This window comes from Tenrec ecaudatus, chromosome 7 (assembly GCF_050624435.1).
Source record: "Tenrec ecaudatus isolate mTenEca1 chromosome 7, mTenEca1.hap1, whole genome shotgun sequence".
NCBI classification, from domain to species: Eukaryota; Metazoa; Chordata; class Mammalia; order Afrosoricida; family Tenrecidae; genus Tenrec; species Tenrec ecaudatus.
This window is the reverse complement of record NC_134536.1, coordinates 18,971,504-18,986,861: the sequence shown is the minus strand read 5'-3', so window position 1 is coordinate 18,986,861 and position 15,358 is coordinate 18,971,504. Positions and strand designations below refer to the sequence as shown.

Here is a 15,358-nt window from a genome sequence, read left to right as displayed (position 1 = left end):
GAGTTCTTGGCTACGATATATCCAGTTATTACAGAATGCCATACCTAGGACAGTCTGAATGAGAATAAATACCATTTCACCAGCAAGACAGACATAGTTTCCCTGTCAATTGAAGCATTCCATCATGGACCTTCCTCTTACGCTGCACATTGGGGACACTGAGTCAGATTCCTGGTTGTCCTCAGGAACCCTACAGTCTAGTAAGGAAACAAGACATAAGTCGACAGCCCCCCGTGGACAAGCACTGCCACGCGTACAGTACTTTGTGTGTATGCCCCAGTTTCTCAGCAGGAACCTGGGGCAGGAATGATCACCCCCACTTTCTTCATGATGACTTGCTTATTAAATTTCTCATTGCTACCTGAGCATCAAAGGCATGGCGTGTATTGGCTCCCTGGGCTTTCCATTCCTCCAGCATCGACAGGTGGTAATGGCATCCTGTCTGTGTGTGTGCTAGGTTTGGAGGAGACCAGCCTGTCTACATCAACATCATCAGAGACCCCGTTAACCGGTTCCTGTCCAACTATTTTTTCCGTCGGTTTGGAGACTGGAGAGGAGAACAGAACCACATGATCCGCACCCCCAGCATGAGACAGGAGGAGCGCTACCTGGTAAGTCCTGGAACATGCCAGAAGGTCAGTCCTTGTGGCCCCTCCACAGAGGCCCCCTCCTCCGCCTGGACTGAGCTCAGGAAGCCCTTCAGTGTAAAGGTTGCTCAGGAAACCCAGATCCAGACTTTTCACTCAATCTCACTCTCCCGTGTTGATGTTCACTCTGTCCGTCGTGGGTGCCAAGTTCCAGGGCGCAGAGAAGAAGCAGTCTTTCTGAGGGCCCTCCAAGCTCTCTTGTTGTGAAGGAGACCGGAGGATGCATTTGCCAGCGTCCATCTGTCCCAGGGTCTGTTCTCAGACCCTACCCCATTCTATTCACACAGGTGTGGGCTTCTGTGTTAGACAGGGTTCTCTAGAGAAACAAAACCAGGATGCTTATGATTATATAGATATAGATATATAGAGCACAAATGAATATAACGGATGAATAGTCCACATAGAAGTACAGAGGACTCAGTTCACCTCACTTCCATGAAACAGTTAATATACTGGAAGTCCTTCAACTCATCAGGGCTGCTGGGTCCAAGGTCAAGGAAGCAGATAGTTGAGTCTTCTGTAGAGCAATGCAGGCAGTCCAGCCACAGGCAGCAAACAGCAGGTGTGTCACCAACAGTCAGCCAGATGACAGGATCTGACAGTCCCCAGCTCAAATGATGTACACACCAGCAGTGTGGCAAAGCAGGTCTCAAAGGAACCTCAAGCTCTAGTGACACGGTCCGTGGGTTGGGTGTCCCACAAGTAGTGGAGCTTGCAAATCAAGTCAGAGAACTAGCTAAGGCAGCCACACACTGGTCCGACCACCAGAGAGCGGGGGGGGGGGGGGGGGGGGGGGGGGGGGGGGGGGGGGCAGGTCTCGCAGAGCCATTTATCTCTTTGCCCTGCAATCAAACTACGACCTTATTAATCCCACATGTTCTTATTTGGCCAGGTTGGCAAAATAAACTTACCTATCACAGCTTCCCACATGTATCTCCCTGGAGATTCAGATCAGTGGTGGGACATGCCACTGGCCACCTCCATGAAGTCATTGCAGAACAGCTGGAAGCTGAGTCACCAACTTCCAGGCCAGTGGCCCTAGCCGCAGCACCCAGAGCTGCACTGTCAGGGTTTACTGGGTCCCTCAGCTCCACAGGGATGCTAGTTAGGGCCCCAAAGTTTCTACAGGCAGGGGAGTCCTCTGTGGCCTGCACTGAAACAGCAGGATGCAAGCCTAGCTGGAGGAGCCTGCACTGCTGCCCCAGCATCTGACAGGGCCTGGGTCTGCCACACCCATTGTGCATTCTAGAAACCTGGGCTGCTGGTCACCAGCCAATCAAGAACAGAGTGTTGGAATCTGTTTCCACTCCTGGAAGGAGCCAAGAGCCCAGGCCCCCTGCTGATGGGCCAGGCACCTGCCGAGTAGCGGAAGCCAGACCACCAGCACAGAGGCGAAGCTTCCCTTTCATTTCCTCACTTGGTTTTAAAAACATAGCACTGTGTGTGTGTGCGTGTGTGTGCGCGCACATGCATGTGCAGAGCAGGACTGTTCAGGATGACATCACCTCAGGGTCGATCTCACATCATAAATTCGTGCTTGGAACTGGCCAGAGGGCAGACAGGTGTTCCCTCACCTGGGGGAAGGGGAAGACCCGCTCCAACACCTGGGAACTGAGCCCCAAATAAGGGGGGTAGGCCCAGGCATCAAGGGGGTCCATGCATTGATGAACCTTTGTCATCGAAAGTTTTTAGAAAGCTCATAGAAATTCAATAACCCTAATTACTATAACACTGTAGCTAAAACAGCAGGTCGTTTAACAAAACCAGTGGCAATCAAAACACCAGCACCAAAGAAAACAAAATCGAATTCAGGTAGCGCGCGGGCGAAACTGCACGATCCAAAACACCATTCGACTGTGCACGACTGACAGCTCTGACCAGAGGACTCGGGAAGGCTGCAAAAGGACTTTGGCTTAGGGTTTCAGATTTATGGGTACATTGATACCTGTAAGCCCGGCTTATGGAAAATGCTTTTGCTAGCTGATGGAAAATATGTTATCACTAAAGACTAAGGATATATTTACAAAAAACACAATCAATTTCTCCTGAAAGGTGAGGCAGGCCCGGCCCACAGCAACCCGATGTAAAACAGAACGGAACACCACCCGGTCCTGCACCGTCCTCACAATTGTTCTTATGTTGAGCACATCGTTGCAGCCACTGTGTCCGTCCACCTTGCCAAGGGACCTCCTCCTTTTGGATGTTCTTCTACTTTACCAAGAACAACATTAATACAAAACCTGTGTTAGGCAGGGTTCTCTAGAGAAACAAAACCAGGAAACACGATATATATATATATATATATTCCATATATATGGATAGGTTTATACAGCAAGAAGGAATATAACATTTAACTAGTCCACACAGCAGTACAGAGGAATCAGTTCAACTCACTTTTGTGAAAGTTAATATACTGGAACTCACACTTGCTGCCGGGTCCAAGTCAAGGAGGCAGACAGTAGAGTCCTCCCTTGGGCAAGGCAAGCGGAGTCTGCCCACAGGCAGCAAACAGTCAGTAGCTCGGGAGCTCAGCGAAGCAGGCCCAGATGGGATATTGGGCACAATCAATGCAAGGCGACAAGATCCACCAGCCTCAAGCTCAAGGGATGTATACACCAGCCATGAGGTGAAGCAGGTCTCGAAGGAGCCTCAAGCTCAGTGACACGATCCACAGGTTACCTTGGCCACAGGTAGTGTGGCTCACAGGTGGAGGCACAGAACTAGCTAAAGCAGCAGCACGCTCTGATCACCAGAGAGCAAGAGAGAGGAGGGCAGGCCTTGCAGAGCCATTTATCTCTTTACCCTCCAATCAAACTGTGACCTGATTAATCTCACATATTCCTATCGGCCAGGTTGTCACAATAAACTTAACTTTCACATGGCCCAAGACCCAAACCCAAGTCTTCACTCCCTAATTCAATATTTGTTCAACAGCATAATGCTTTGTGAGATATTTTGACAGCATATTTCAAAGGGGGCTATTTTTTTTTTACTACTTTGGCTGTCATTTTTAAGGGTTAAAAAGCCCAATCAGTAAGTACCTGTTCAGTTATGGCTCTGTTTTTCATTCTGTGGGAGGTATGAATTCAGACTGCAGACCAGCTTCCTAGAGGAACAATATCTGCTCACATCATCTGCATAGTTTGTATTGGACCTTCATTAACCCACTTCTATGTGCTTTTAAAAACATTCCATTCAATGGAGCACATTCCGCCGAATAAAAATATTGTTTCAGAGTTTCTGACTCCATCTCGGGACAAGGAAAGCTAGGCGTGAGTTACTGTAGAAGCTGCTAAAAAGCCCGCACGCTGAAAAAGAGCCCAGCTCCTCACCTAGGGACGCAGGAGGTGGAGGGAATGTTATGGTGGTCGGTCTGGTTTTGCCTTGTGTTTTAAGCACATCATTCGAATGCACTGCCATTGAGGTGATTCCAACTCTTGGCTAAGTGCAAGGTCAGCAGTTCAAAACCACCAGCTGCTCCATGGGAGAAAGAGGAGGCTTCCTGCTCACATCAAGAGCTACAGTCTCTGAAACCCACAGGGGTAGCTCTACCCTGTCCTGTAGGGTGGGTGTGAGTAGAGCTCAGTCTTATCGTTTGGAAGAGCTGGTAGCTTTATGGGGACACTTGAAACATGCAAGGGACTCTTCCCACCTGGAATCTACCCTAAGAGGTCTGGTGTTGGTGACTGTGGTGGTGATGGTGGCTGTAGTCCTTGTTACCTGTCCTCTGCTTGGTCCCTGACACTTGGTGGCTCCGTGCACAATGGGGATTGAATTGTTGTGAACGGTGGGGATATGACTGGCTGGTTTTCCCCCAGAAGTAGATGACCAGACCTTTCTTCCTAGTCTTGCTGGGTCTGGAAACTCCAGTGGAAGGTGTTGAACAGCATAGCATCACGCCTGCCTTCGCGGACAGACGGGAAGTGGCTGCACTTTAGGTGCATGGGTCAGACTTGAACCTGGGTCACTTGCATGGGTGGCAAGAATCCTGCCCCTGGATCACCACTGCCCCTTACGATTACCATGCCCCTCCCAGCTTTTCACTGTAAGCAGTGTGTCCCTGGAAGATGTGCCGTCTCAGGCAGATGGCCTCATCTGACCATTTCTTTGCAAGGGCCCAGGGTTGGGGGCTAGTTCCCCGGCTCCAGAAAGCAGCAGATGGAGAAATCTGGGAGCAGGGCATGATGAGAGGCGATCCCAAGGGAAGATGTGACCCCTTGATGATCTGGCCTCAGCCTGACCTGGTGCAAAGGCAGTTTTTCTTGTTCAAAGGAGAGTTTGTTTATGTGGGAGAAGCCAGTCTGCTGCCTCTTTTTAATAGTTGAAACTTTTTATTCCATCTCCCAGTCCCCTTGGACCCTTGAAAATAGAATCGACCCCTTTCAGAGCCTGTCCCTGTTTTGGCAAACCTGGGTGGTCTGCTCTGTGGCTACAGGAGGGTGGTAGTTTGTGTGGGGATGGGTGTAAGGGCAGCTATGTAGAGGCCAGGGTCCCTTAGTGAGGACCTGCCTGGGGGCAAAGGCCAGGAGGGGCGGTGCCAGGGAGGCTGGCTGACTGATTTCCCAGGAGGTGGGAACAAAGGCCACAACCCTCTCCTGTTACACTCTGCAGGTCCCGCAGCTGGCCTGAAATAGGGGTTCTGATCTGTGCCCTGGATCCTTATCCATTTGCCAAACACCAGGCACTTCTTCTGCCCTGGCCCTGAGCCTGATGGGGCTGCTTAGCATACAGCTGAATTAGGGCAGCCCTGCCCCTGGGAGAGCCAGCTGGGAGAGGGAGGTGGGGCGTCATCTCATGTGGGGTGCCAGGTGGTTTGGAAAGGCATGGAGCTGGGAAGGGGGTCACAGGATTTGCAGGTCACCGGTCACCTGGAAAGGAGGCCTGTGGTGGCATCGTGGGTTGGAGAAAAGGAAGCTGATGAGGCTTTCTGCCCCACTCGTGATTCACAGCCTCGGAGTCCAGCAGGCTCGCTGGAGTCCTGGATGAACAGAGGGCTCCTGGGCAGTGAGTGTGGGCTTGTGTTTGCCCATCTTGAGGTAGCCCTCCTCCCTGATGAAAGGGAACAGGCGAGCTCAGGTGTGTTGAGGGTGGGTAGTCAGTAGAAACCAGGCCTCCAGACCACCCTTACCCTCCCCCCACCCTCTTTGACCAGGGGCTTTCTTCCTGGGTGGTGAGGGAAAGCAAGGTCAGGGTGTAGACCAGGCTCTTTGTCCCGACCTGTTTAAGCACATACAGATGTCATACCTGTCCTTTCTTGTCACCACCCCCACCCCCCAACCGCCCTGATTTTCTGGAAGCAACTAGGTTTTCCAGACATTCCATGTCTTCAAAACCACTCTTCATGTACGTTTACCAGAAAATACTTTTAAAATAAATGGCCGCCAGACTGGGTGCAGTAGCTGCCACCCAGAGGGAAAGCTGTTCCCATGGGCTCTCACCGTGGCCCCAGAGGACACCTCACATCAGACCCGGGAGCTCGGAGGCCCAGCCCAGCTCAGGACACAGGGACTTACCTGGCTCTCAGGCGTGGTCAGTGGGAGAATGAATAGCCGCTGGCAAAGAGCAAGCATTGTCAGGAGTCTGGCCCCAGCGGCAGTCTCTCCATCTCACCTCCAGCCAGCTCCCCTGAATGGGGAACTGCCCTTCGAGGTCCCCACCCTGTCAGCCCCCATGTGCGAGGCCTGCTCGCCCGGACCCGGACCTCAACAAGCCTGGGTACTGATGCCTTGACCCAGAGGCCACTTGGCACCTCACAACTGCAGAGAGACAACGTACTGTCGGCGTGAGTTCCTGCCCACCCTTCTTGCCTCCTTACGAGGCGACCCTCCAACTCAAATCGGGGCGGCGGTGGCGGGGCAGAAATTTTCCCCGGAAGAAAGCAGCCTCTGTGGTCATTTTTCATTCGGTTTGGCCGGCGAGGGTGGAAAGTAATGCATGCTTTAAAGGAAAGATGTGTAATTTACAGCTTCTCGATTCATCAAGAATCCAGTGAATCATGTTTGCCCAGTTGGATGCTGGGGAAGGCTGAACGTGGGCCAGGAGCAGCAGAGGCTGTCAGAAAGCTGTGTGTTCTCATCTGTTGCAGAAGTTTGGGCTCGCAGAGCAGACCCCTCCAGCTTTGGAAGTGTGTGTGTCTGAGTGGCTCGTGGGTGGAAATTTCCACTCCGTCCTGTGAATGAAACCACCGGCTCGGCCTCCCTTCCCAAAGCCTGTGTTTTCCTGAGGAAAGGAGGAGGCATTTGGAGGGGTGGTTTTCGCTCAGGATTTCCATCAACGGCTATGCCTCCCAAATCTTTGAAAGCGTAAAAGTTGCCGATGAGGTGACCCCCATGTCAGGATAGAACTGGGTCCCCTCCACAGGGTTTTCAGTGGCTCAGCCTTTGGAAAGAGACCACCGGGCCTTTCTTACGAGACATCTTTGGGTGGGGTGAACCTCCAGTTTCTCGATTAGCAGCCGAGCACATCGGCACCACCTAGGCATGCCCCTAAAATTATAAAATCAAACCCATGGCATGAACTTGATTCAGACTCATAGAGAGGACCCCACAGGGCAGAGCAGCACTAACCTGTAAGGTTTCTGAGACTGTAAACATTTATAGAAATGGACTGCCTCATCTTTTGCCTGAAGAGCGGCTGGTGGTTTCGAACCTCTCACCTTTCAATTTGCATCCCCAGCGTTTAACCCACGGTGCCACCCGGGGCTCCTCTCTGAAAGCATAGTAACAGAGCAATGCTCCTTGCCTCCGACTCATTCAACTCCAGCTTGTAGTTTGCCGGCTGAGAGAGTAATGGTGGACATGCAGACTCACGCTCCAACCTCTGCTAGCTGTAGCAGTGACCTTAACGCCTTGGGACTTTACCTTCCTCATCTGCACAATGGGACAACATTGCCGAGGTTGCCTACAATCCAGGCTGGTCAGGAGAAGCTAAAGAAGTGGTGGAAAAGCTAGCCGTCTCCACAGCCCGTCATGGTATTAATTAATCGGGATTCATTAATCACCTCTGGCTGCACATGGCCCAAAGAGCCTGTTTGTCTGCAGACAGAACTCCCTGTTTGGGGAAGACACAGAGGCCGCAGAGTGTGTGCAGCCCGGGACAGGCTAGGCTGGGCTCTGATGCACCAGGCACCCCTACCCCCATTTCCGAGACCCCAGATTGCCTTACTGGACCCCGCCCTCTGGGGATTGGTTTCTAAGGCAACGGCCTCGCTTTGTGTTCCCAACAGCTGGAGATGTGTCTTGGTCCAAGCCTGCTGCTGGCACGTGTTTGTCCTGTGTTTCTTCCCGGGGAAACCTGAGCTCATTAGGTGCTGGCTGTGAAATCATGGTGCACGCATTCATCCTTCTCAGGGGACAGCAGCACATCACCTCGGGGAGCGCCTCGTGGGCCTCAGAGAGCACAGAGCCAGGGCACCCGCCCTCAGAAGGCTGTCTTTGAGTGGGTTCATCCTCAGGGGCATCCAAAGCAGGGGGTGACAGCTCTTTTTAGGGTTCCAAAAACACTTCTGCGGTTATCCCTGGAAGCTTTGGACAGAGAGAATTGGAATGAGGAGGGAATGGGGGAGAAGGAAAAGGAGGGAGAAGAGCAGGAGCAGAATGGGAGTTTGGAGAAAAGACAAGGCCTTCCTTCAGTGGTCCAGATGGCTCAAAAGCTCTCGGCCTCTGACGGAAAGCCTGGCAATTCGAATCCACCCAGAAGTGCCTTGGAAGAAAGGCCTGGCAATCTGCATCTGAACAACCAGCCCTTGGAAGCCCCGTGTGCGCAGTCTGCCATACAAGCCCACCCGGGTGGCATTTGTCCTAAACAAAGTTTAAAATATAGGAAGGGGCTGGGCAGAAGAGCAAATGGCAAGGAGAAACCGGGGGAGGTGTGGGAGGAGCGCTGTCACCTTACCGCCTCATAGACTCGGTGTGTGGAAGTGCCGACTGCACCCAGCCGCAGGAAAGCAAAGAAAGCCAGCTCCGTGGACCGCAGTTCTTCTCTTCTGCACATGGGTCAGAACCAAATCATCGGCAACTGACTTGGGGGTTTGGTTTGGTTGGTTGGTTTGAACAAAATGAGAGCCACAAGCTGGCCGTCCTGTAAGAATAAAATGTAACCCACCCCGAAGGGTCACCAGTTGACAGCCGTGTGTGTGTGTGTGTGTGTGTGTGTGTGTGTTTTCAAAGGTTAGAGTGGTTTTTTGTTTATTTCCCTCCTCGTATTAACTTATCGATCCTTAATCCCCCATCCCTCAGTCCGTTTCTACACATGGAGTCATAGGTGTGCGCATGATCAAGCCTGAAGGAGAAGGAGGTGGTGTACTGGTTACAGTTTGGGCTGCTAGCTGCAAGCTTAGCAGTTCAAACCTACACAGGTTCTTCAGGAGAAAGATGAGGTTCTTCGGGAGAAAGATGAGCAACCTTGGAAACCGACAGGGGCAGTTCTACACTGTCCTGTAGCGTTGCCATGAGTCACCCAGGTCCATGGCAGGAGTTTGTGTTGGTTTGGGGGACTTGGCTATGTTTGCAGTGAGCAGGGAGGTACTCGGGTTACCTCCATCCCGAGGAAGGCGTGGAAGGAAGGTGAGCGTCATTATCAGCAGGTGGTCATGTGAACAGAAGGACCACAAGTGCACAACGAAGATAGGAGAAGCTGACACCACAGCACAGGCTAACACGTGGTTTGGAAACAAGAGATCCGGGTTTGGAGTGCTTCTGGCCCAGGATGGACTGGTGGCCCTGGCGGCCTGGGGCTCTCTGCTGCCTGTTCCTGGACTCCACCTCTGACACAGGGCAACCACTCCGGGTCCCTCTTCCTCATCTGCAGCTACCACACATCCTCACCTCTCTCTGCAGCAACCCTCCAGACTCCTGAGGACACTGCGCTGGGCCCATGTTCGCCTCAGAGGCCCTGTTTGGCCGCCATTGTGGCAGGTGCCTCCCTGTGGGTGAATGGCTGTGGTCAAGGGGGCGAGGCCCATGGAGGACACAGAACACAGCCATGGGAGCAGACAGTGCCTGTGCTCCTGTCCCCTTGCCTCCTGTGACTCACCACACGCGTATTGGCTTAAGCAACACAGATTTGTTAAATGACAGGTCTGGAGTGCAGATGGTCACTAAGTCCCTCCTCTTCCCTGGCCCTTCCCCCTTGGGCTAAATAAGGTGCCGGCAAACTGTGATTTATTTATCTTTAATTTTTGGAGGTTCTAGGAGCTTGGTGATTTCCTTGCTCATTCTGGCTGTTACAGAGTCCACTTCCTTTCAGGTGTAGGATTGGGATCCTGCAACCCCCATTCCCTGTTCCCAGCTTCTCTAGGTGCCCGGCTTCCTTTGGCCATGTCCAGCCCTGTAACCTTTGTCCTGCCAGCGCTGGCCCTTCGGCCCTGGCAGGGCTCAAGCCTCAGGCTGTCCTGTGGGGATCAGGAGGCCAGCACGTTGTTGCTGTCAGGTTCCGTTCTCTCAGTTCCCACCCACAGCGACCGTGTGCACAATGGAACAAAACACTGCCCAGTTCTGCTCCATCCTCTGCCCGAGCTCTTTGACGCAGCCACTGTGTCAATCCACCTCCGTGTGGGCCTTCCTCTTTTCCACTCCCCTCCTCTTTACCAAGCACGATGACCTTCTCCAGGGACTGGTCTCTCCTGACAGCATGGCCAAAGCATGTGAGACAAAGTCTCGCCATCCTTGCCTCTGAGGAGCAACCTGGCTGTACTTCTTCTAAGACAGATCAGTCTGTCCGTTTGCTTTCAGTATTGTCCTCCAGCGCCACCATTCAACGGCGTCTATTCTTCTGCGAGCTTCCTTGTTAAATGCCCAGCTTTCACGTGCATCCGAGGCCTTGGCGAATACCACGGCTTGAGTCGGGCACACTGTAATCCTCAGAGTGCCTTCCTACCTCTTCAGTACTCTAGAGGGGGCCTGCTCTGCCACCAGGATGCCACCACAGACCGCTTCCATAACAGGGACTGTCGGCACAAACCCCCTGGAGGGGACGTGGACACAGAGGCACTCAGGGGAGGAGCCCACCCTACTCTGCAGCAGCACCAGGCAGGGCATCCTCTCCCTGGTCTGCAGGTTCAAGGGACCAGTCAGAGATTTTCTCTCTTTCTCCTTCCATCAAATAGCTCATAGTTATCCCGCTATCCATTAAATTTATTCAACCATTCGATGCATATTGATTTAGTAATCTGGTATGGTGGTGGCTACTGCACGTTCAGCAGTTCAAAGCCATCAGCTGCTCCTTGGGAGAAAGACGAGGCTTTCTATTCCCATAAAGAGTAACAGCTTTGAAAATCCACACGGGGCAGTTCCACCCTGTGCTGCAGGGCCGCTATGAGTGTGTGGCAGTGAGTTTGGTTTGGGTGCGACAGGCAGAGTCCCTGGGTGGGACAATCGACTAACACACGCCACTGCTAATTCAAAGCGGGTGACCTGCGTCTGGGAAAACAGCCAGTGGATACCCCGAAGAGCTCAGCACTCCTCTGACACATTGGGCCCATGGAGCCTGGGGCCTCCCTGACTAACAGCTGGTTCTTCAGACAGCTCGGGAGGAAGCAATGTTTCCGGTGAAATAACAGAGTGGAAAAAGTGCAAGTCCTACTGGAAACCTGGTTTGGCCGGAGCAGAGGGTTTAAGTTGGCGCTTCGGGGTGATGGGACCAGAAACCATCATCCAGCAGCTTCCATGGGCTGTCGTGTCAGGGTCACCCGACCTGAGCTTTCCACACAAGTCCCACCAGGAGTAACCGCCACAAGGGCTGCCAGAGGCCTGCCAGGCGCATCCCACCTGCCACCTGTCAGCTGAGCTTACCCCACCCCTGCTATGAGTCAGCTGCCTCCCGGATACTGGGCCTCTGGGCCCTGCCACTGCTGGGACATGTGGCCACATGTGCACAGGCCTGGGCCTCAGTCGGGCCGCCCACTGGAGTGCCCTGATGAGCTTTCAAAAAAAAAAAAATGCTGCTGCTGTCTAGGCTCCATCCCGAAGGTACTGCCTGACAGGGGCAGGAGTGCAGCCAGAGCTCTGGGGCGGGTTAAGCCCCTGGAAGCGGAGCGCAGGAATTCTTGACTGTACCCGGAGAAGCTGTGTCACGCCCACATCCTCGAATAACTCTGCTTACCTCCTCTGCCCTCTACCCGTTGGGAAAAGCCGCACTTGCCTTCCGCTAGACCAGTTTCTCTTGGTGAGGCAGAGCGTGATGGTGTGAGGCAGGGGTCCCTGTGCAGTGTTGCTGGGAGGACCGGAGCTCTGTGGAGTCCCCTGCCTTGTTTATTTCTCGCAAGTTCTCCTCCAATGACAGGGTGCTTGCTGTCTTACCCCTTTCCATCGCTCACTTTTAGGGGTGAAATATTTCAGTATTTCTTCTCTGGCGTCCGCCTTTCCCAGGTGCCAGTTTGGCAGGTGTACTGTACAGACGAGTACTCTGTAAGGGTCTTATGCCCTGCCTTCTTCGAAATGAACACCTTTTCCCCCGACACCAAAGAGCGTCTTCTAACTCTGCATTTGTGGCCTGTCTTCAAGAAGCCGTCCTTTGGGCCACAAAACAGAGAGTGAGCCATTTGACGACTCAGGTGTGTTCGTGTGAGGACATCCTGGTATTTTAGGTGGACAATGAGTTTAGAGTCCATCATCAAAGAATCACTGTCACCTTTTACCTGCAGGGTCCTTCATCCAAATGCGTATGAATGCGAAATAAAAAAGTCAGGTTGACTGGAACCGCACTTTCAATGCAGACAGGAAATGTCCTTTTTGGTTTAATAAAGCCTGTACCATCAGGGGGCTTGTTCTTCAAGGACACTCTGGAGGGAAGAGTCAGATAAAGTGAAAACCGCAGGGCCGCCTCCGTCTGTGTTAGACTTTCACATGTCCCATTCCACGCTTGTTTGGAGAGACGCTGCCACACCTCCACGCTTGTCCCCAATGTGCTTTGCCGCTTTGATGACTTCTGCCCCCCTCGGCCCAGCTGTTTTACATCCACGGCGAGCATGCTCCAAAGGCTGAGTGACCTCCAAATGTGTTCTTAAAAATATTTTGCAAAATCTGCAGACAGGCCGGAAAAGTAAGTGTAAAACATCTAAGAGAGTTATTGGAATCCCAGCTTGAATTCTAATTGCGAGTACTTATGAAAATGTCAATATTAACATGAAATAGCTGGCAGTTATTCTAATAAATGTAAATTGAATTAGATAGTGTGTAATTGGAAAAAAGCTTGCTTCGCACAGGCTCTCTGAAAACAGGTTTCCGCGTCTGTGAGCTGTCGCACCCTTGCCCTCTAATGGCTGGAAACCAAAGGACAAGACTTGGAGCAGGATGAAAGGAAGAGGGCAGGGCTGACCTTTGCTCACCACCCGGAGGGCCTCTGTCCAAAGCCTGGGCCAAGGCTGAGATGCTAGCCCGAGCCTGTTCTCCAAGGCGGTGGTTCTGGGGGGCCGAGGAGCAGGGGGCTCTTATGACTGCCCTCACCTGCTGTCATGCCGGCCCTCACCTCCTAGCAATCTGCCCACAAAAGAGCAAAGTGCTACCCGGTCCTGTGCCTTCCCCCAACTCCAATACAGATGGATCAGGCCCCTGTAAAGCTCAGAGTGTTTCTTTGGCTCCTTTTTCCATGTACACATGGGTGTAGGTGCCCTTGAGCCGCCTCCAACTCACAGTGACCCTGCGTGTCACAGAAGGACACGCGGCCCGGCCCTGCGCCGTCCGCACAACTGTTCTTACCTGTGAGCCCACCCATGTAGCCGCCGTGCCCACCCATCCTGTCGAAGGTCTTCCTCTTTGTCACTGGCCCGTGAGCTTTTTTCTTTTCTTTTCCTTTTTAAATTCATGTTATTGGGGGCTCGTACAGCTCTTAGCACAACCCATCCATCCATCCATTGTATGTCAAGCACATCTGTACATTTGTTGCCATCAGCATTCTCAAAACATTTGCTTTCCACTTGAGCCCTTGGTATCAGCTCCTCATTTCCCCCTCCCTCCCTCACGAACTCTTGATATTTCTAAATTATTATTATTTAGTCATGTCTTACACTGTCCAACATCTCCCGCCCCGTGACGTTTTAAATTTTTCTTTATAAATTTTAAGCCTATTTAAGTTTTCTTCAAACCATTTATTAGAACATAATCCAGACACCATAGCATTCTATAGTTCAGTCATATCAAGCAGTGTTGAACAAACACTATCACAGTTGGTTTCAAAACATTTTCTTCCTTCTTGTATTTCTTGATATCAGCTCTTCTTACTCCTCTCGCACCTTCCCAGCCAACGCCCCACCCCCATCCCCCGGGAACCCTAATGTAGTTATTGCCTCTATAGGTTCATCCATCCTGGGCTTCACATACCAAAACACACACAGAAACATGTAACAGAGAGTCCAGAAGACTACCAACAATTACAAAAGGAACAGAGATAATGCCCAGTTTGGAAAAAGTAAAACAGAACAATTGAAAAACCAGATTGATCTCAAGGTGTATCAAAGGGGAGATCAAATGACAAGGTTTTGACCTTTCAAGTCAGGTTTCCCATTTTAATCTACTACGATCGTCTCTACAGACTCTGCCCGATCACCAGCACATTCCCATCCCTCCATGTTGCCCGCAGGGAAGTCACCAGAGGCTTATTCCATGTGTAGGTCCCGCCAAAGCGCTTTGGACCTCTCTTGTCATCTGTAGTCTTCTGCAAACCAGGATTTCACAATTTAAGCTCTGATACCATTCCCTTCTTATGATTTGGATTGTATTATTTACATTGTGGATCACGCATGTTGGTGTGCTTCTTACATATACTGCCTCATGTACCAAGCACGATGTCCATATACAGAGACTTGGATCTCTGACGACATGTCCAAAGTACGTGAGACAAAGTCTCACCACTCTTCCTTCTGTGGAGCATTCGGCTACAATCCTTCTAAGACAGAGCTGTCTGTTCTTTGGGCAGGTCATGGTACATTCTTCACCAGTACCACAATTCAAATGTATTGGTCTTCCTTATTTAATATCCGACTTTCACACGCATCAAAAGCGATTAAAAAATATCAAGGCTTGGGTCAAGTACACCTTAGACCTCAAAGTAACATCCTTGCTTTTCAACACTTAGAAGAGGTCTTGTGCGGTAGATTTACCCCACACCTTGTGTCCTTTGCTCTGTCTGCTTCCATGAGTATGGATTGTGGATCCAAGCAAGATGAAATCCTCGGTAACTTCAATTTTTTCCCCTATTTACCATGATGTCACCTACTGGTCCAGTGGTTGGGATTTGGTTTTCTTTACATTGTGTTACAATCCATACTGCAAGCTGCAGTCCTTGGTCTTCATTGGGAAGTGCTTCACGTTCAGCAAGGTTGTGCAATTTGCTTATCACCGATTGTACATAAGTTTCTTCCAATCCTTACGCCACATTCGTCTTCATGTAACCCAGCTTCTCAGGTTATTTGCTCAGCATGCACAGGTGGAATAACTGTGGCGAGCGGATGCAACTCTGACGCACACCTTTCCCCGTGTTAAACCGCGCAGTGTTCTCTTGTTCTGTTTGCGCAGCTGCTCTTAGTTTATGTGTAGGACGCACAGGAGCACAATGTAGTGTCCTGGGAGTTCCATTCTTCTCAAGGCGGCCCACAGTTTGTTACGATCCAAACAATCAGATACCTAGTCAATAGTGCGTAGTCAATAAAACACAAGTAAACATCTTTCTGGTACGCTCTGTTTTCATCCAAGATCCATCTGACATCAGCAGTGACA

General features: G+C 51.5%; 1 protein-coding gene across 1 annotated transcript in view; it reads left to right on the top strand.

Annotated features, from left to right (window-relative positions):
- Positions 1–15,358, top strand: part of UST (uronyl 2-sulfotransferase) — a 340,533-nt gene that overhangs the window by 231,310 nt on the left and 93,865 nt on the right. Inside the window, exon 5 of the mRNA XM_075554408.1 lies at positions 458–611. Coding sequence (XP_075410523.1) covers positions 458–611 — 154 coding nt within the window. The remainder of the gene's footprint in view (positions 1–457; positions 612–15,358) is intronic.